This window comes from Nothobranchius furzeri, chromosome 7 (assembly GCF_043380555.1).
Source record: "Nothobranchius furzeri strain GRZ-AD chromosome 7, NfurGRZ-RIMD1, whole genome shotgun sequence".
Lineage (NCBI taxonomy): Eukaryota > Metazoa > Chordata > Actinopteri > Cyprinodontiformes > Nothobranchiidae > Nothobranchius > Nothobranchius furzeri.
This window is the reverse complement of record NC_091747.1, coordinates 28,357,878-28,377,583: the sequence shown is the minus strand read 5'-3', so window position 1 is coordinate 28,377,583 and position 19,706 is coordinate 28,357,878. Positions and strand designations below refer to the sequence as shown.

At 43.9% G+C, this 19,706-nt stretch overlaps 1 protein-coding gene across 4 annotated transcripts in view; it reads right to left on the bottom strand.

Moving 5' to 3' along the window:
* Positions 1-13,776: 13,776 nt before the first annotated feature.
* The window catches only part of wdr45b (WD repeat domain 45B), a 107,384-nt gene continuing 101,454 nt past the window's right edge, over positions 13,777-19,706 (bottom strand). For all 4 annotated transcript variants that reach the window (XM_070553006.1, XM_070553007.1, XM_070553008.1 and 1 more), the window contains 2 exons: positions 19,585-19,706; positions 13,777-14,403 (listed from right to left, as the gene is read on the bottom strand). In XM_070553006.1, the coding sequence (XP_070409107.1) occupies positions 14,297-14,403; positions 19,585-19,706 (229 nt within the window). In that variant the 3' untranslated portion in view covers positions 13,777-14,296. The remainder of the gene's footprint in view (positions 14,404-19,584) is intronic.

Genomic DNA, 19,706 nt, shown 5'->3' with positions numbered 1-19,706 from the left:
CTAATTTAACACGCGATCGTTCATGTCGGTTCATTTCCTTTAATGTTTCCTGTCTTTTATTTGCGCCTGATGCGTTTCGCTGCTGTGGAGCGGGGCGCATCACCTTGTCCTCCAGTGATGCACCGATCACTGATGCGGCCGCCAAGCAGCGAGCACTCCGCTGTTTTTGCGGTCGGTAGATCTTTTAGAACTGCATAAGGTGAATATATGAACCCAGGTAGCTTTTCTTTAGGATTGAGAGGAGATGCAGGAAGATAATAAACAGGCAGGACAGAAAAATCTAAAACTAAACCCCTTATGCGCTGTGGTAACAAATAAGCAACCAACGTGTGGCTATGCTGGCGATAGCTCTACAAGGTCAAGGTTAAGTGTCCATGTCAAGTGTCACAGAGGTCACATGGTCTTGGAACGGCTTCCAAATTTTGGCAAAGTCAGTTTCCGAGCCCCTCAGGATGAACCTTATTTTCTCTAGTTTCATAAAATAGAGGGCATCTTTAATCCAGCGGGAGTGGGTTGGTGGTTGGGGGTCATTCCAACTAATCAGGATAACTCTCCTGGCCAATAACGTAAGAAAGGCAACCAGATCAGCAAAGTGAGATGGCAAGGAGTGACCAGCAGGTAACACCCCAAATAGAGCCGTCAATATGGATCGTGGAACCCTCCAAGACACAATAAGTGAAAGTGAATTAAAAATAGAGTCCCAGAATTTTGACAGGGCAGTGCAGGTTAAAAATATATGGTTAAGATTAGCTGGACCCCGATTGCATTTTACACAGTTAGAGTCTGTACCTGGAAATATTTGAGCCAACCTGCTTCTGGACCAGTGAATCCTATGTACTGCCTTACACTGAAGTATGCAGTGCCTTGCATAAATTGAGGAGGAGTGAATACGCCTTAGGGCTGATTCCCATTGGCTGTTATTAATCTCCATGTTAAGTTCCTCAGACCAAGCAACACGAAGGTAATCAGATCACGCCCCAAACGTGGAGAGCAGAAAATTATAAAGTTTGGACATCGCTCCTTTCTGGGAGGGTTTAATCTCCATCATATCATCTAGCATAGTGTTCACAGGTACAATGGGAGAACCCATAAAATATTTTCTGATAAAGTCCCTGGCCTGCAGGTACCGGAAAAAATGTGAATTTGGCAGTTGGTACTTAAGCGACAGCTGTGTAAATGAGGCCAAAACGCCATCTACAAAAAAGTCCTTCACATGGATCAGCTCGTGGCTCCTCCATACCACAAAAGTTTTATCTAACAGGGATGGAGGAAAAAGCAGATTCTGGTCAAATGGCGAGTGCAAAGGTATACCCTGGGTTTTAATATGACACCTCATTTGAGATCAAATCTTAAGACAGTTTTTGACTATAATATTGCTAGTGTACAAATGCGGGCTAACGTTTGAAGGGAGACACAGGAGAGAGAGCAAAGAGGCAGAGTCAGACATGGCCTCCTCCAGTTGCAGTCAAATTGGCTCTGTAGATTTGGCCTGACACCAAAATAAGATTGTGCGAATATTAACAGCCCAATAATAATACTGAAGATTTGGAAGGGCAAGGCTCCCCTGATCCTTACTTTTTTGTTGAGGGCTCTTGCGCTTTCTGGGAGGTTTTTTGTTCCATAAAAACTGTGAAATAGAACTGTCAAGAGTCTGAAAAAAACTTTTTGGAATGAACACCGGGATGCACTGAAAGAGACACAGGCACCTTGGCAAAAAGTTCATTTTAATACTGCTAATCCTTCCTGCTAAAGAAAGAGGCAGCATAGACCAGCGCTCATAGGCGTCATTTTAACCGGGGACGCCGGGGACATGTCCCCGGCAAAATTTGTGATTGGCAGCTGTGTCCCCCCCACTTTCAAAAAAGCCTGCTGATGAGGATTTTTGTTTTACCAGCTCAGATCTTATACCAGGGGTCGGCAACCTGTTCCCATCAAAGAGCCATTATTACCCGTTTCCCACAGTAAAGAAAACACCGCAGTAGCCGCAGCGTTGTGGGCGGGGCCTACCCTCAGACAGCAGAGAGCTGCTCACAACCAGGTGACAGCAGCAGGTACCGGTCGCTCGCATGGGCGTCGCACCCGTGGGGGATTCAACACCCACACTTTTCCAGCTGTTTTGCTCACCTCCACACCAGTCTGGTTTCTCTATGTCGCACACTCACTCTGTTTGCCTCATCTCCTTCTTCACATCCCGCTTCTGACAGCCAATGTCGGGTTTCCAGGAGAGCAGGAGAGGGAGGGACGGAAGAGCTCGACTGAATTCATAATTTTACATCTTGACATTAGCTGTACAAAGTCTGAGTTTGATAAAGTGAAGAACAACAATTTGCAGAGGTTTATAACAGGCGCGGTGCCAGGTTTTCATTTTTGGGTGGGCCACGGTAATTTTGGACGGACCTTAATAAGCAGTGACTTAAGTGAAGCAGGCAGGTCGCGCTAGAAAATCTTGTTTAAAAAGACGTCATAAATGTGTTCCCCCGTCATTTTTATTTCTAAAATATGAAGTAAAAACTCCCAATTTAATTTTCATTCATTTGTCATTAATATGTAGTCTACACCCGTGCGTTAAGTGGACCATCTTCCAGTGAAAGCAAAGCATCCAGCCCACCTCTCCAAATGCGTAAAATGTGCACCACATCCGTTAGGCGCGCCGCGCGCACCGCCAGCTACATCAGCCCAGACAAGAGCAGAGCAAATAGAATAGAGGATAATTGTGTCTGGATGTGGATGGAGATTACATTTTACAGCAGCCTGATCATCATTTAAATACGTAACCATCACCTGTCTTCTAGTCCACGCTATCAGCATCATTTTAATTGGTGTGTGTGTGTGTGTGTGTGTGTGTGTGTGTGTGTGTGTGTGTGTGTGTGTGTGTGTGTGTGTTTTCCACTTCCAACACTGGTCTAACCAACCAGACCAGCATGTCCAACATATTAATGTTACAATTAAACAGTTTCACTTCATGTAGGCTAGGAACGTTTTACCTGCCGTGGCCCGACCGCTTCTGCTCCACATAAACTTTGTGCATAATCAAATGTCTCTACAGGTGCTTTCTGAGCTGAAGAGCTATTCTGCCTCAGACTGGATGCGTCATGCGTCTCCATATTAGAGACGGGAAAAAGCGCTGTTCAGCCAAAGTTTCATAATTTCATAAAAAGAACATTTTTCCAAGCTCATCCATGCGCATCAGTGTGCGTCGGGGTAATTCTTTCAAAACAGCCAGCATCCTTGAGTTTATCCATCAAAATACAGTCAAATGTAAATATCTGTAACCTGCCATTTAACTGTTTTGCCTTCTTGTGAAGATTGTTGCAAAGAGAAACAACTAAACCTGATTAACCCCAGAGCCATGCGCACTGCGCTGTACGTCGTGACTGTAAATGAGGGGAAACGATTTAATCGGATCCTTTTCTTTTCAACATGGTTTAATGTAGTTTCATTCAGTACAAACTTTAGTTACACCAATCTAACGAGACAGAGTCTGGATTTGTATTCTGAACAGTTTAAACATGTTTAAAATGGAGACATGCGTGACGTGTCTAAAATTCGCACCTGCTCCGCTATTATGGAAATTAAACTAACAAGGTGAATAACATCAAATTATTTTAGGCACAGACAACATCTCCCACACTTTTGAAAATCTTGCAACGCGCCTGGTCGCTCGTGTACGTCAAAGTTATCTTTCATAAGAAGATAATCAATAAAACGATTTATATAAAGTGGATCCAGAAGTTGTAGCCCGTCTCTGCCTACAATATTTTGATATTTTTCACCCTGTTGGTGGTTTTACTGAGCAGGTGCCACTTTTGTCACACGCTTCTTTTTAAAACATGTTTAGACTGTTCAGAATACAAATCCAGGCTCTCAGAACCAGAGCGCATGCGGGAAGGTTCCTCCCACTGAAGCGAGTGTTTTCCAAACCCGGTCTCTCAGAGACTTGTCACTTAGAAAATGTTCCCTGATTATGAAACTTTGGCTGAATAGTGCTTGTTCCTGTTTCCAATGTGGCGACGCATCCAGGAGCCGTCTGAGGAGAATCCCAGAATCTGACATCCTCCAGCTCAGGAAGCGCATATGATTACGCACAAGCGTGACGCGTCAACCCGGTCTCACAGTAAGACCGGGTTGGACCTGTTCAGGTTCACGCAGACAATCTTTACATTTAGAATTAGCATACAGATGTAAAATTAATGCAGTAAAATATAAAGCATTTTATTTAAATATCCATTCATTATTTTACAAGCACAGAGAGAGCCGCATCAGATGGATGGAAGAGCCGCATGCGGCTACAGAGCCGCCGACCCCTGTGCTAGCCTATATTGTCCCCAGCAATTTTTAAACCCCACTCAAGTGTATGGTTATTGTCCCCAGCAATTCTGAAAACAAACTGACGCCCTTGCCAGCGCTGCAAATCCTGAGCCAATTGCTCCAGCAGAGGCTCAAAGTTAGTTTTAAAAAGTTTTGAGAAGTCCTTGGTTACATGGATACCCAAATATTTAAAACTTTGCAGGACAGCCTTGAAGGGCAGGCTAGAAAGTGGGTATGCCGTTGCAGCTGAGTTAATCGGAAGGATGTCACTTTTTTCGAAGTTAAGCTTGTATCCGGATATCTGTCCAAAGTCCCTGAGCAAAGATAGAATTGGAGACATGGAGTTATCTGGGTCCGACATAAAGATCAATAGATCATCCGCATACAACGACACTCTGTTGTCACAGCCGCCACGTTGAATGCCTTTCATGGCACTCGCCCTAATGGCCGCCAACAGTTCTATTGCTATTACAAACAAAGATGGAGAGAGAGGGTACCCCTGGCGTGTCCCGCGATCTAGGGAGAAAGGCTTTGAGAGATAATTATTCCTATAAACTTGTGCCAAAGGTGAAGTATACAATAGTTTAATCCAAGAGATAAGAGTGGGACCAAAACCAAAACATTTTAGAGTATAAAATGAATAGGGCCACTCCACCCGGTCGAAAGCCTTTTCAGCATCCATAGATATGACCAGTCCCGGAGTGTCAGATGATGAAGAGGAATACAGAATATTAAGTAAGCGCCTCACATTATGGTATGGATGTCTGGTCCTGACGAAACCTGTTTGTTCTGGATTAATAATTGAAGGTATTACCAATTCCAAGCGTCTTGCCAACATTTTGGCCCAGATTTTAACATCTGCACATAGTAAAGAAATAGGGCGGTAGTTACTACAGAAGCGAGGGTCTTTACCTTTTTTTGGAATTAAGGAAATTGTAAGCGGTAGGATTCCAGATTGAACTGTCTCTTTAAACATGGCAAGCATGAGGGGGGATAACTTGTCAATAAAAGCCTTATAAAATTCCGACGGAAAACCATCGGGCCCTGGACACCTTCCACTTTGCTTGAACATAATTGCAGTTTTAATTTCACCTGCAGTAAATGGTTTATCTAGGTGCACCGCAATATCTGGGGCAACTGTCGGGATCATCAGTCCATTGAAAAAGTCATCCAAATATGCATCGCCAGGCAAATTTTCAGACGTATAAAGAGAAGAATAAAAGTCCCTAAATCGATCGTTAATTTACTGGATAAAACTTGCTAGTACTGGTTTGGTAGAAGGTTGTTAAAGTAGCCTTCAGCACTGCGTCAACCCTTTGTTGTGGCATAGATCCTACAAAGAATACGGAAACATTCCTCAGAGATTTTGGTCCATATTGACATGATAGCATCACACATTTGCTGCAGATTTTTTGGCTGCATATGCATGATGCGTTTCTCCCATTCCACATGGTTCCACCACATCCAAAAGGTGCTCTATTGCATTTAGATCTGGTGACTGTGATCTGGTGACCATTTGAGTACAGTGAACTTATGTTCAAGAAACCAGTCTGAGATTATTCGAGCTTTATGACATGGTGCATTGTCCTACTGGAAGTAGCCATCAGAAGATGGGTACACCGTTGTCATCAAGGGATTCACATGATCAATGATCAATTAGTAATAGGTGCCCAAAGTGTACCAAAGAAATGTCCTCCACACCATTACACCACCACCTCCAGCCTGAACCTTTGATACAAGGCAGGATGGATCCATGCTGTCATGTTGTTGATGCCAAATTCTGACCCTACCATCCGAATGTTGCAGCGGAAATTGACACTCATCAGACCGGGCAACATTTTCCCCATCTTCTTTTGTCCAATTTTGGTAGCCTCAGTTTCCTGTTCTTAGCTGGCAGGAGTGGCACCCGGTGTGGTCTTCTGCTGCTGTAGCCCATCTGTCTCAAGGTTCCACATGTTCAGGGATGCTCTTCTGCATACCTTGGCTGTGATGAGTGATTATTTGAGTTACTTGTTGCTTTTCTATCAGCTTGAACCAGTCTGGCCATTCTCTGACCTCAAGCATCAACAAGGCACTTTCACCCACAGAACTGCTGCACAGTGGATTTTTTCCCTTTTTTTGGACCATTCTCTGTACATCCTAGAGATGGTTGTGCGTGACAATCCCAGAAGATCAGTAGTCTCTGAATGTGGCATGGCTGCTGGTGCCAGACGGCCTGGTCTGAGTATTTCAAAGTCACTTAAATCACCTTTCTTCCCCGTTCTGAAGCTCAGTTTGAACTGCAGCGGATCGTCTTGACCATGTCAACATGCCTAAATGCATTGGGTTGCCATCATGTGATTGGCTGATTAGAAATTTACATTGCGAACAATTGGACAGGTGTCCCCAATAAAGTGGCCAGTGAGCATATATCAGCTTTTGTCTGGGATGGAACCATAAAATTAACATGTTGTTCTCTTTATGTGTCAAAATAGCCTTACAGCTGCTAACATAATACGTATAACTGATATGACTATACCTGTTGACAGCTGCACTCTGGTCATGTAACAAACACGCTAATATTTTTATTAAAAGGCATTCTTGAAGGTGTGTAAAATGTTTGTTAAATGTGTATTTGTGACAAACGATTAACTTTAGGGTCACATGACCATCACTAACAAATACTCTTAAAACTCACAGCTCCTCTAGTCCTCCAGTATCTAAACATCCAGACTCTGGAGCAGAACATGAAAACGACGCATAAATGATGAAAACTTGTCAAATATGTGGAGAAACGAGCTGAAGTGGACTTCTGGCATTGCCATGGAAACATGTAATCTAAATAGCTCAAGCTACACAGCTGGTGGATCTAACCCTGCTTATTTACATCCACTAACTCCAGCTGTTTCGGTAGTTTCTGATTCCTCCACCTCACTCAGCATGACTCTATTAAATACCCGCTCTGTTAACAATAAGTCCTTCCTGCTCAATGATCTAATTCTCTCTAAAAACCTGGATTTTCTGTTTCTGACTGAAGTTTGGCAGCAAACATCTGATTATTCTGGTCTGATTAAACTCTCCCCGGAGAAGGGGGCTCCCACCTGTCCTCAAGGGACATACGCAGCGGGATATGCACTCGATTCTTGGGAGGTCTGGTGAATTGTGTGCCTCTCTCAGTTGTCCATCGAGGACGTGGAAGATTTGTGGATATTCGGCCTGATGATCACTAGATTTCTTCTGATTGGAGTGGGTGGATATCTGGTTTTCTGGAAATTTGGGAAGACGGGAGCGATTGGAGTGCGACACGTACCCACGGAATGTGCCGCCCGTGCGGTGACCTCACAGACTGGGACGTTACTCGAGGTGAACCGTAAGCTGGACAATGTCCTCGTGGCGTTGCCTGTGTTAGTGCGCAAGATGGATGTCATCTCGGAAAGGGTCGCCGGACGGTGTGGGGATGTTTAGAACGTATAAATGGCTTCACTGGTGGACATGAATGATCACTTAATAGACTCCAAGGCAGAGAGGAAAATTATCTCTGTCTGCCCTAAACAAAGTCTTGTTATCCTAATCTGACGCCAAGGCAGCCTCCAAAGCTGCCATCAATATCACCCCCATGAAAGGAGGAAGACAGATGCTGTGACCCGACCTTCCCCCCCTGCCTTCAGATTGTGACTTCTGCTTCGAGGTCATCAACCTAGAGGAAACTCAATGTGCTCTCTGGCCCTCCTCTCTCCTTCCCACCTGTTTGACTGCAGCTGGCTGAGCACCGTACACTGGCAGCTCCCGTTGGAGGATTCAGGATCCCCCCCCCCCCCCCCCCCTATCGGAGTCTGATGTTTTGTAACTGTGATGTTCGTGCTTCTATGTATGTATGTTGAGGAGTTTTTTGTATAGTAGAGCTACTCCCTGCTGGGACTAACTCTGGTATGCCTTTTTTACCTTACCCCAATTATCCTCATGTAACACCCTTTTCATCTAATGAAATGAGCGCCGTTCTGGCTGCTCTCATGGACTGCCTGTACCTGTTTTGTCTACATGTGTGTGTGTTTAACCTTGGTCAGGTTGTGTTTGCGGAGTCAAGTTCCTATGCTCTGGGTCGCTGGAGTGCTGGCAATAAAGCTTATTCTGATTCTGGTTATTGTTTTCTTAGCCAACCCCGGGGTTCTGGTCGTGGTGGAGGCCTAGCTGTTGTTTTCAGAGACCATCTTCCATGTAGCTCTACAACCTCTGGTCACGTTGCTTCCTTTGAACTGCAGCTGATTAAAGTCGGGCATAAAGACCCGTTCTACTGTGCTGTGGTTTATCGTCCACCTGGTCCAAACAGTTCTTTCCTTCGGGAGTTTAATGACTTTCTATCCTCCACTGTGAAGCTGTCCAGACTGGTGGTTGTTGGTGACTTTAGCATCCACATTGATGATCCCTCAGACCACTTTGCCATGAATTTCTCCAGCCTCATGGACACCTTCAGCTTTACCCAGCATGTTTCTGGCCCCACCCACACACACCAGGGGACACACTCTAGACCTTGTTTTTACCCTGAGTCTAAATGCTGACAGTGTTTGTCCTGAGGACATTTATATTTCTGATCACCACTGCATTTTCTTTAACTTGTCCGTTTCTGCATCCCCACCTCCTGCTCTCCGCCTGGTTAGTTCTCATTTTCTTAATGAGAGCACAGCTAGCAATTTTTCCGCTGCTCTGGGCTGCATGGTGGCGCAGTTGTTAGCACTGTTGCCTCACAGCAAGAAGGTTGAAGGTTCGAAACTCGGCTGGGGCCTTTCTGCGTGGAGTTGCATGTTCTCCCCATGCATGCGAGGGTTTCCTCCGGGTAGTCCGGTTTCCCCTACTGATCACAACATGCCCTACAAGTAAAAAATTGTACGTCGCTTTGGATAAAAGTGTCTGCCAAATAAATAAACATAAACATAATCCACCCTGTTGTTCTGATAACGACCCAGACTCCTTAACTTCTCAGTTTAACGAGCACTGCCTCTCCATTCTGGACAACATCTGTCCTGTCAGAACCAGATCAGTTCCTGCAGTGGACGGTACTCCCTGGTTTAATGACAGCCTTCGCAGCCTGAAGCGCCAATGCAGAAAAATTGAGCGTTTGTGGAAGAAAACCCATCTCCATGTCCATCTGCTGCACCTAAAGGATCTTCTGACATCCTTTAACTCCGCAGTCAGAGACTCAAGAGTTTCCTATTTTTCCAACCTGGTGTCCCAGAGCAAAGGGAACCCCAAGGTGCTGTTTAACACCATCAGAAGTATTGTCTCTCCTGCCACTCCTACAGCCTCCATCCACTCTGTTGCAGACTGTGAGAACTTTCTTTGTGGACAAATAAGGTCAGATCTAGCATCTCTCCCTCAGCCTTATCTCTGCCTCTCCCAGCTCCAACATGATCTGTCATCCTAGATAGCTTTGCTCCTGTTTCTTTGCCTGAGTTAACCAAACTAGTTAACTCTATGAAGACCTCTGCATGCCCCCTCGACATCTTACCCTCATCTTTGTTTAAAAGTGCTTTTCAGTCCATCGGTCCCAGCGTGCTCTCTATAATTAATTCGTCTCTGGTCTCTGGCCAGGTTCCTGCTTTCTTTAAGAAAGCTGTAATCCACCCGCTTCTTAAAAAAACGAGTCTTGACCCCTCTCTTCATTAGCAGCTTCAGTCCCATCTCCAAGATCTTGGAAAAGGTTGCGGCTAAACAACTCATAGCTGCTCTTGATGAACATAACATCTATGATAGCTTCCAGTCAGATTTTCGTAGAGCTCATTCTACTGAAACAGCTCTTCTTAGGGTCTCTAATGACCTTCTGACTCACAGTGATGCAGGGGACTGTTCTGTTCTGGTCCTGCTGGACCTGACTGCAGCCTTTGGCACTGTTGACCATCACCTGCTACTGGAGAGGCTGAGAGACTGGGTAGGCCTATCAGGAACTGGTCTGGAGTGGTTCTCCTCTTGTCTTTCTGAGCGCTCCTTTTCTTTGGCAGTTTAGGTCCTCCACCACCTCCCTTACCCATGGTGTCCCACAAGGTTCTGTGCTGGGACCCAGGGGCGGATTTAGCAATTTGGGGGCCCAAGGCGAACACAGACATGGGCCCCTTACACTAAATTTTCGACAATCTGACCTTTAACTGGATTTGCAAAACTCTCCTCTCTTCTGACATGAGTTATTTTCACTTTTTATTAGACCTCCTCTTTTTTCCTGTTTTTCTCTCCCTTTGAGTGCCTTCAATATTTGCTCTGCTTTCTTTTTCCTGTCAGTGCTCCTGTGCTTTAGCCTTATTTTTTTTCTATTTTCCATTTTGGTCTATGTTTTCCTCCCTTGAAACATTTTCCATCATCTTTCCTTTCTGCTTCCTTTTGATGTTTACAGCGAAAAACGACGTCACTTTCAGTGAAAATAAAAGCTTTTATGAAGCAAGCTGCTTCTTTCTCTTATTGGAGCCACTAGGATAACTCAATTTCATGCTTAATGTTTTGAAAACTGCTTCGGGTTTGTTACGAACACTCCCGCCTCTCTTCTTATTCTTATTTGTGGTCTTATGGCACTTGGCAAACAACAATTTGGTGCATTACCGCCACCAATTGGATTGGAGTGGAATGACTACCAATCACTTCCACTTTGTGCATCGCCGTCTTAATAACCCTCTTATGACCATAATTATCACAGGGCCGCCTGGTATTTTTTTAATCTTATGGCTGTAAAATTGTAATAAAAAGTGCAAATTGTGTGTAACTCTTCTCCTTTTTTTCAGACCAACCTCAGCTTTTAGTGTATGGTTTGTATTTAGAATTTATTTCTATTAAAGCCTTTGAAAAATCAGCTTTAAAGTGAAAAAAGCAAAAAACGGATTTGAATTTTTTACATTTATTACTGAACAGGAACTTCAAAATGACTGGGCAAACAATTTAAACTTTGAACTGAAATGCATCTATTCTTAAAAAAGTGTGAACGAACCTTGGTATCATTTTTAGCTGTTTTTAGGACCATTTATTTTTGTAATCTTTCGAACGTTTTTATTTGATGTGGTAGACCTTGAAGCAGTTTCTCTCCAGCTGCAGGCAGAGTCCTGCACACCTCACACTGCCATGGGGTGCTTCTCTTGCATACTGTGCACTGCTATACCAAAATCTTTTGTTTTAGCAAAAATAATTATTCATGGTAAAAAGATAAATAATGCTGGAATGAAGCTGAATCTTACAATTAGCAAATAGTTGAGGGTTGTTCAAATAAAAAAATAAAATATAAAGATGGAACAATCATTCATACCCTGGTTCACCGGAGATCTGTCCTTCTTCGTGGTCACTGTCTTCAGATATAAGCCTTCTGGGACACCTAATAGATCGTGTTGATTTTCTTTGAGGCATTTCCATAATTTCATGCTGGTTTTTATGCTGATTAGCTTCCTCGTTCCATTATCCGCTTTCACCGTGGCGCTGCGCTCCGTTTCAATCAGGCTGTACAGCAGGATTTCCCCTCGTAGCGATATTTTCCATAACTCTGATTGCTTCATGCTATAGATCGTTGGAAAGCTGCTTTTATGTACTTTTAGGAACCATTGGAATTATTTGAATCTGATCAGCCATTCAAACGTTATAAAACAGAGCATTTTGGATGACAAACTCTGAATCTGTGCTGTGATTCATTGCGCTCAAGACAGGGAATCCTGGTGGCTATATGCACGGAAAGCCCCATTTTTAATCTTTTCAGCACTTTTGGAATTTTAATGGTATCTTGAATGGTTCACGAATTATGGTAATGAGAAGTGCACATGTCGAATCCCGTCTGCGGCCACAGGTTGGTAATAAGAATATTGCGGCATTAACAGAGGGGTGCCGGCGGTCAGGGCTAGGAGGCCCCCCAACACAAGGGGGCCCCAGGCGGCCGCCTACCTATGCCTAATGGTAAAACCGCCTCTGCTGGGGCCTCTGCTCTTCCTCCTCTGTCTGCTCCCTCTTCAGCACATCCTGAGCTCCTTCAAAGGAATCTCCTACCATCTTTATGCAGATGACATCCAACTGTACATCTCCTTTAAGCCCCATGAGATGTCTAAGCTGCAGCTGTTACACACCTGCTTAGACTCTATCAAAGCCTGGATGGCTGGGAGCTTTCTACAGCTGAATGAAGATAAGACAGATCCTCATCTGTGCCAGAGACAAGCTGGTTCCCAAAGTCAGAGACTCTCTTGGTCCGCTTGCTTCTCACACCAAACCTTCCATCAGGAATCTTGGCGTGACCTTTGACCCAGCTCTCACCCTGGATTCTGATGTCAGTTCTCTTGTTCGCTCTTCCTTCTTCCATCTCAGGAACATTACTAAGCTGAGTCCCATTCTGTCTCGCTCTGAACTTGAGACTGTTCTCCACACCTTCATCTCCTCACGCTTAGACTACTGCAACTCTCTATTCACGTGTCTGAGTAGAACCTCCCTGCACCGTCTGCAGGTGGTTCAGAATGCCTGTGCTCGGCATGTGACCAAGTCCTCCAAACACACCCACATCGCCCCGCTGCTCCTCCAGCTTCACTGGCTGCCAGTCAACTTCAGGGTTCATTTCAAGATCCTGGTTCTGGTCTATAGGGCTTTACATGGACAAGCACCATCTTACATTGGTGATCTTCTTAGTGATTAAAGCCTACTGGTTGTGCAGCACCAGGCTAAAGACCAAAGGTGACAGATCATTTGCTGCTGTGGCTCCCAGACTCTGGAACTCTCTCCCCCTGAGCCTGAGATCAGTGGACTCAGTGGTCTCCTTTAAAAAGCAGCTGAAAACTCACTTGTTCAGGCTGGTTTTTGTATGACCTTCATCACCCTCTCCTTCTTCTGCTCTCCCCACCTATTCCACCTTCCTCAGGATCCACTTATTTCCCTCTTTCCCATTCACGCTCTTTCTTTACATTTTTAATCACAATTGTCTATTTTTTGCTCATTTTAAATATTTTTTAATCATTTTCTAAATTCTTTTTTATATTTTTACATTTTTTATTTTTGTGAAGCGCCTCGTGATTTTTATCTTGAGAGGCGCTATAGAAAAGATCTTTTCTTCTTCTGTTGTAGTTATGTTTGTAGTCCTTGCAGGCATGAAGAAATAATTCTTGCTCTGTCTGGGAGAAGAACGAGGTACTCTACTTTCCTTCCATTGTAACTTATCTAGCATCGATTAATAGGGGCTGCCTGCGGATGCGTGAGCCTCGCTTGGATTAGAGAGGATTGAATCCACAAACAGGGATTTATCAGGATAGCCCCAATGGTCTGAGCTCGCTTGGAGAAATACACCCTGGTCTTTTTACTCCACTAACATCAGGGTGAGTTATGAAGTAAATGGACTGTTCTCCCCCAGCAGGTTCTGAACCAGTCAAGCTGAACCGGGTCTGTTTGACATTTGAAGGACTGCTTTGGCCTAAGTGGGCCGTTATTGTTCCTGATCCAGGTTTAGATCAGGGTGATTAGAAAACTAAAGGTATATCCAGGATGTGAAAGAAAAGATTATTTACAGAAATGATTTATTGCACAAAAAAGAAAAGCAAAACAAATGTTAGTTACTTTTCTGTACAGCTGTAAATTACATGCCAGTCTTGCTCACAGACACAAACAAGGGCACCCTCTTCAAAACAAAAACAGAACCAAACCCCAGATCAGCTGAGATCTTCTCCCTCTGATGACCCACTGGTATTAAAGCAGCATACAAGTGAAACATACAGATTCTCTCTGGTCACCCTGTTGTTTGGTTAGTCCACACACTCATCTAGGTCCTTCGTAAACTCATCGGAAGACATTTTACTTTAAAGACACTTTTGTTTGTTTGGGGAGTGAAGCAAGTGTTGGTCTGTCTACAAATGGAACAGCTATGCTGGGGTCCAGTTCCAAAGTCTGCTCAGGTTCCTTCACCCTGCACTTATCTGATGCTCCTTGACAGTCTGTCAGCTGAAGGTGAAGTGCAATGTGGAACCTCTCCCCCTCCTTAAAAAACAAACAAAAAAACATGGAACAAGGAAGTATACAGAAGTCAAATTTTCTCATCAGTCATCTCCAGGAACTGAGCGTAGACATCTCTGGAACACTCCCCCTTCTGGTTGAACAGAAACTTGTAGTAGCTGCCGTCAGCACAGATGGCTGCAAGGAGGAAGAGCAAACTATGAGTCAGCAAAAATGAAAAGACAGCTAAAACTATTTCAGCTTGTTTGGCTGATGTGATGAGTTGGGTGGCTTGTTGCTAGTTCTCCTATAGACCCCTATGGATAGATGCTCACATCCACACAAGCTGAAGGGCAAGAACCCGGCTCCAGCCATTATTCAGAGCTTTATCTCTGCAATTTAAGCCAATAAAATGAAACCTAGGAATTTAGTTATTACTACTTAAGATGCTGGTGAAGGTTGTCAGTAACCTGGTCATGGTAATCCAAAAGGGTTCACATGAAGGCCACTGGATTTCTTCGGTTTCTTCTCATCGGAGGAGCTTTGTTAACTCTGACTGGAGAGTCAAGCTTATAAGTTGTAGCTGTCTGTTATTTAACGAGCAGAAACTACTCTGAGTACCCCTCCTCTCTACCCCGATAAGTCGTTAGTCTCTATTGAGAGGGGTCGTAGCTTGCCCTCAAGCTTGGGGCTGAGGTGGGGGGTTGACGTATGGGTCTATAACTATACTCTGCTCTCGGCTGCCCTTTTCATGCTCCATAACTTCATACTCATCTAACCTGATTGTTGCTCAGACAAAGATCTGGCATCAGTGTAGACGGTCTTTAGGTCTCATTAAAGTATTGTTTTCTGCCCCAGTGATGAAGAGCCACATATTTGTTCCTTCTGTGTCTGATGAGGCCTTTAATGGGTGGACCTCTTAATTATGGGAAGCAGAAGCTCAGGAGGTAGAGCGGGTAGTCCAAAAACCGGAAGGCTCTAGGTCCGATCGCAGCTCCTGCCTGAGAATTCTGCTGTTGTTTCCTTGGTCAAGATGCTTACCCCACCTTGCCTGTTGGGGGTCGTCAGAGGAACCAACAGCACCTGTGTGTGTCAGTGTGCCCCAGGGCAGCTCCTCACCATCAGGGTGTGAATGGATGAACAATGTATAAAGTGCTTTGGAGTCCTCTGACTCTGAAAGGTGCTAAACAAGTCATACACACTGCTGCCTGCCAAACAGCAGGACTCTCGCTGTGTCTCAATTCAGGGTCTGCATCCTTCGAAGGACCCAGTCTACTCGGACGACGTGGGCTGGGTCCTCCGTCGGCCGAGTAGACCGGATGTTAACGGCTGTGAATTTGGACAGGCCTAGCCTTCATGAATTCCTGCCACTCCCTCGGCGAACGTTCCGTCGCCTAGCAACCGTGGAACCGCTGAGCAGAAGGGAGAAGGAACTTAAAATGATGGAGCTGGAAGTTTTATTGAGCTTTTTAATAATTTCCTTGGTTCTGGAGGAGATAGAAGACATGTATCGCTGGCGAAGGCATTTTCTATTGCTCAGGCTGAGACGCAACAATGAACAGGTAATTTCTATTAAGTAGGCTTTACCTATCGGCTATAGCTAGTTTAATGGATAGTTTCAGCAACTTTTTCAGGTTGTAAATAGACTCCGTACTAAATTCAAAACTTATACTCAAATATAAACTACAACTTCAAATCTTTTATACTTACTCAACTAAAAAAGCTCCCCACCAAAACAGTTACTCAAGTAAGAAGAAAAAAAATGAGAAAATGGCTTAAATTGAAAAAAATAATGATTAAAAAATATGGATATCATTAAATAACAAATAACTGTTAGCAGAAAGAGCACATTACATGGAACCATCAATTACCTGTAGAGGGACATCTAGTGGACAAAATAAGAACTTGTTACATGACTTACAAAACTTTATTACAGACAGCACTTTCAAAATATAATTGATCTTTTGGCCTTCATTGCATACATTCTTCAAAAGTAAAGTTTTTAGAAATTTGAAAGAATAGCATGAAAATGTACAATATTATCACATTTACATTGAGAATAATGTTATGTTTTATAAAAACTTGAAATTACAGCTTTGAAATAAAACTATTTTTTCTGTATTTCTCTTTAACCAGACTAGACCCAGATACTGCAGGATTAACCTGGGTGTCCCAGTCCTGGACCGTTTCTTCAACCAGCAAGATCCGAGACCAGACTTTCGTTTGAGCAGGGAGTCCCTTCCAGTGCTGCTGAATCTGCTGAACCAAGATCAGCGTCATGGTTGGGGTGCCAAAATTGAGACCCTGGTGTTTCTTTTCTGGTCGGCAAGCGGAGCATCTTACAGGGTGGTCTCCAGAGCGTTCGGGATACCTCGTTCGACTGTCCACCGCATCGTCCACAGAGTCACGGAGGAGGTTGTGGCCATTTGCCACCAGGTCATCCACCTTCCAAAAACCCCTGAAGACCTGGAGGTGGTGTCCCAGGGGTTTGCAGGGCTGGCACGGCATAGAGCTTTTTTTTTAAAGCTGCAGGTGCCATCGACAACTGCCACATCAGGATCAAGCCTCCAAGCGGCCCTGATGGTCACTGCTACAGGAACAGGAAACTGTTCCCCTCTACCATTCTGCAGGCTGTGTGTGACCATCAGGGCCGCTTCATTGACACCTACGTGGGCTGGCCGGGGTCGGTGCACGACTCCAGGGTGCTCCGCCACAGCCCGCTGTACAGGCAGTCAGTCTACCCTCCTCCAGGGCACTTCATCCTCGCAGATGGTGGGTACCCATGCCTGCAAAGCCCACTCCCACTCATCACTCATCCAGCCCTGCAAACCGATAAGACGATGCAGTGGACAGTCAAGACACATCTTGAAGCTCTCTCTGCAGACCACCCAGTAGGATGCTTCACTTGTCAACCAGAAAAGAGCAGCCACGGGTCTCCGCTCCAGCACTCCATCCATGACATTCATCTGTTCAGCAGATCCAGCAGCCCTGTTAGAGACTTCCTGCTTCTAAGTTGTTGAAACGGTCATGGAACAGGACACTCAGGTTAATCATGCACCAAATATGCATTTTATTTTTCTTTGTCAGATATTTCTCTTATTTTGTATGTTTCCCTTCATCATGTTGTGTATATATGTTCAACCATGTTCAAAGTAAATTGTTGTAAATAAAAGTATTAAGTTTGATCCATTTTCTCCATTATTTTCTCAATTATATTTTTTTGTTTAATACTTTAAAACATTACAGGTTACAGAAAAGAATATTGAAGTTAATTTTAATACTGTTTCAAGACATTCTCAATATTTTTAATATGTCACTGCAGCTTCCTGTTGTCAACATTTACATGAGTGATACTGGTACTTTTAACTTAAATAGTTGACCACCAGTCCACTGTGGTGCTTTTAGAGGCAATTCAAATGCACCCACAATAGGCAAAGTTTTATGTTTGTTTTTTATTTATTTATTAAAATGATCAAAATCACACACTTAAATACTGTTTTTGGGACTGTTGGAGAGCTAATTCAGAGAAAATACTTTCGACAAGCTGAGCCTGAGCAAAGATGTGATAATAGTTTTTAATACTTTCTAAGGGTCTTAATCTGACCAAAACCGATTTATCATCTTTTAAGACTTTTCAAGACCCCGCGGATACCCTGTAATATTAAACAATTCACATTTGTAAACAAAAATAAAATTCAACAGTTTAATGCAGAACTGATTTTATATAGATATTTATATTATATATACATGTTTAATCTTTATTAACCATTTTTTCAAGCAAACTAAAAAGCCCGTCAAAGCTCTCCCTTCTCTCCTGTGCCCTCTGCTGCTCTGCCTCCCTCTGCAGCCTCATGTCCTCCCCGATCAGCTCCAGAAGCTGGTCATCGCTGTCCCTTCTCCTTTTTCTTCCACCTAGCTGACCGTCTTCATCCTCACTCTCCTCCTTTTCCTCCACTGCTGTACTTGGCCCTGGAGTGTCCTCACAGATAGAGGCAATTAGGACAGGCGGACTGGTTGAGGGTCTCTGTCCTAATACCTCATCCATGAGGTCAAACCAGGGCCAAGTAGCAGCAGCGGGCTTCCCACTAACCCCCTCTCCTGACCCTAGATACTTGCAATCCTAGATAAAAAAAAAAGTCAGTTTACACAAATAACTACAAACCTGTTTAACCTTTTTAGATTTAGCATGTATACATGTTATATGTTTCCACACACATCTACATACTTTATATTTTTTCTTTAAATTATCCTTTTTTTTTTTTTGCCTGGATGGGGGTCACCTTTCCCTGGATGCCCATTTTCTCCAGAATAGTCCTAACATGTAAGAAAAGAAACAGGAAGAGAAAAGATAGAAGAGGACAACGGGTTATTCCGTTCATGTTTTCGCAGAAAAAACTAAACTCAAACGAAAGTTTTTAAAATATGAGATGTTATTGTACCTCCATGCCACAGCCGCCGAATACTTTGCTCCAGTGATCATGTGGTCCATCTCCGCCCTAAGCTTAATAAATTCTCTGGTTTTGTCTTTTGTCCCTAAAATACAATCTTCTATTAGAATCAGGGGGAAAACGTAGCGGGAGAAGTACGACACCGAGCGGCCAAACATACGAGCCGAGACCGCAATACAAGCACTTTTACTGTTACATTTCTAACTAAAATAACGTTCATGTATCACAAAAAGTCCTTAACCTAACAGTTTAAGTTTATACTGACATTTGTATGCGCAATCCTCTCCAACAGCTCCCGCTTCACTGTCCGCCATTGTTTTTAAAAGTTCTACAGTCTGGCCCGCAAGGCATCTTGGGAAATGTAAACCATTGAAGGATACACCCGACCCATCCTTCATTCAGGCGAAAAGAAGGCCGAATTCGTCGACCGCATTTGAAGGAGTCTTCGAATTGGGACAGGCCTAGTCGCGGCGCTGTAACGTAACCGGCCGACGAAGGATGCAGACCCTGAATTGAGACACAGCGTCTGAGAATCATTTTTTCTGTTACACAAGGATGAATAATATGTTCTGAATGACAATTCCAGGGCTGCCCTCTCCAGTCGCCTGACCCGGTGTTGTGTTTGTACCTGATCCGCTCTGTTCCATGCCTACACGGTCTTGTATATAGCAGCCGATTGTCTAAGCATTGCCACTTTTTATTATTATTTTATCAGGATTATATTCTTACTTCCTATATTTTCTTATCTCTTATTTTATCTAAGTTTGGCAGCCATTTCCTAATATTGTGATTCTTGTACATATGCTAATAAAACCTTCTGGTTCTGATTTAATGTTTCTGTAAAATCACCTGCTGGCTGAGTCTAACCAGACACAGCAGGTCAGAGTGGGACCTTGTTGATCAGCCACTGTCGTAGCTGTTGAAAACCTACCGATGACAGCGTTGGGCTCCGTTCCAAAGGCACACACACAAGGAGACCCTGACGGGACCTGGAACTTGGAGAAGCTCCACTTTGAACTGAAATATTTAGGAAGAAAACTGGCAGATGCCAAA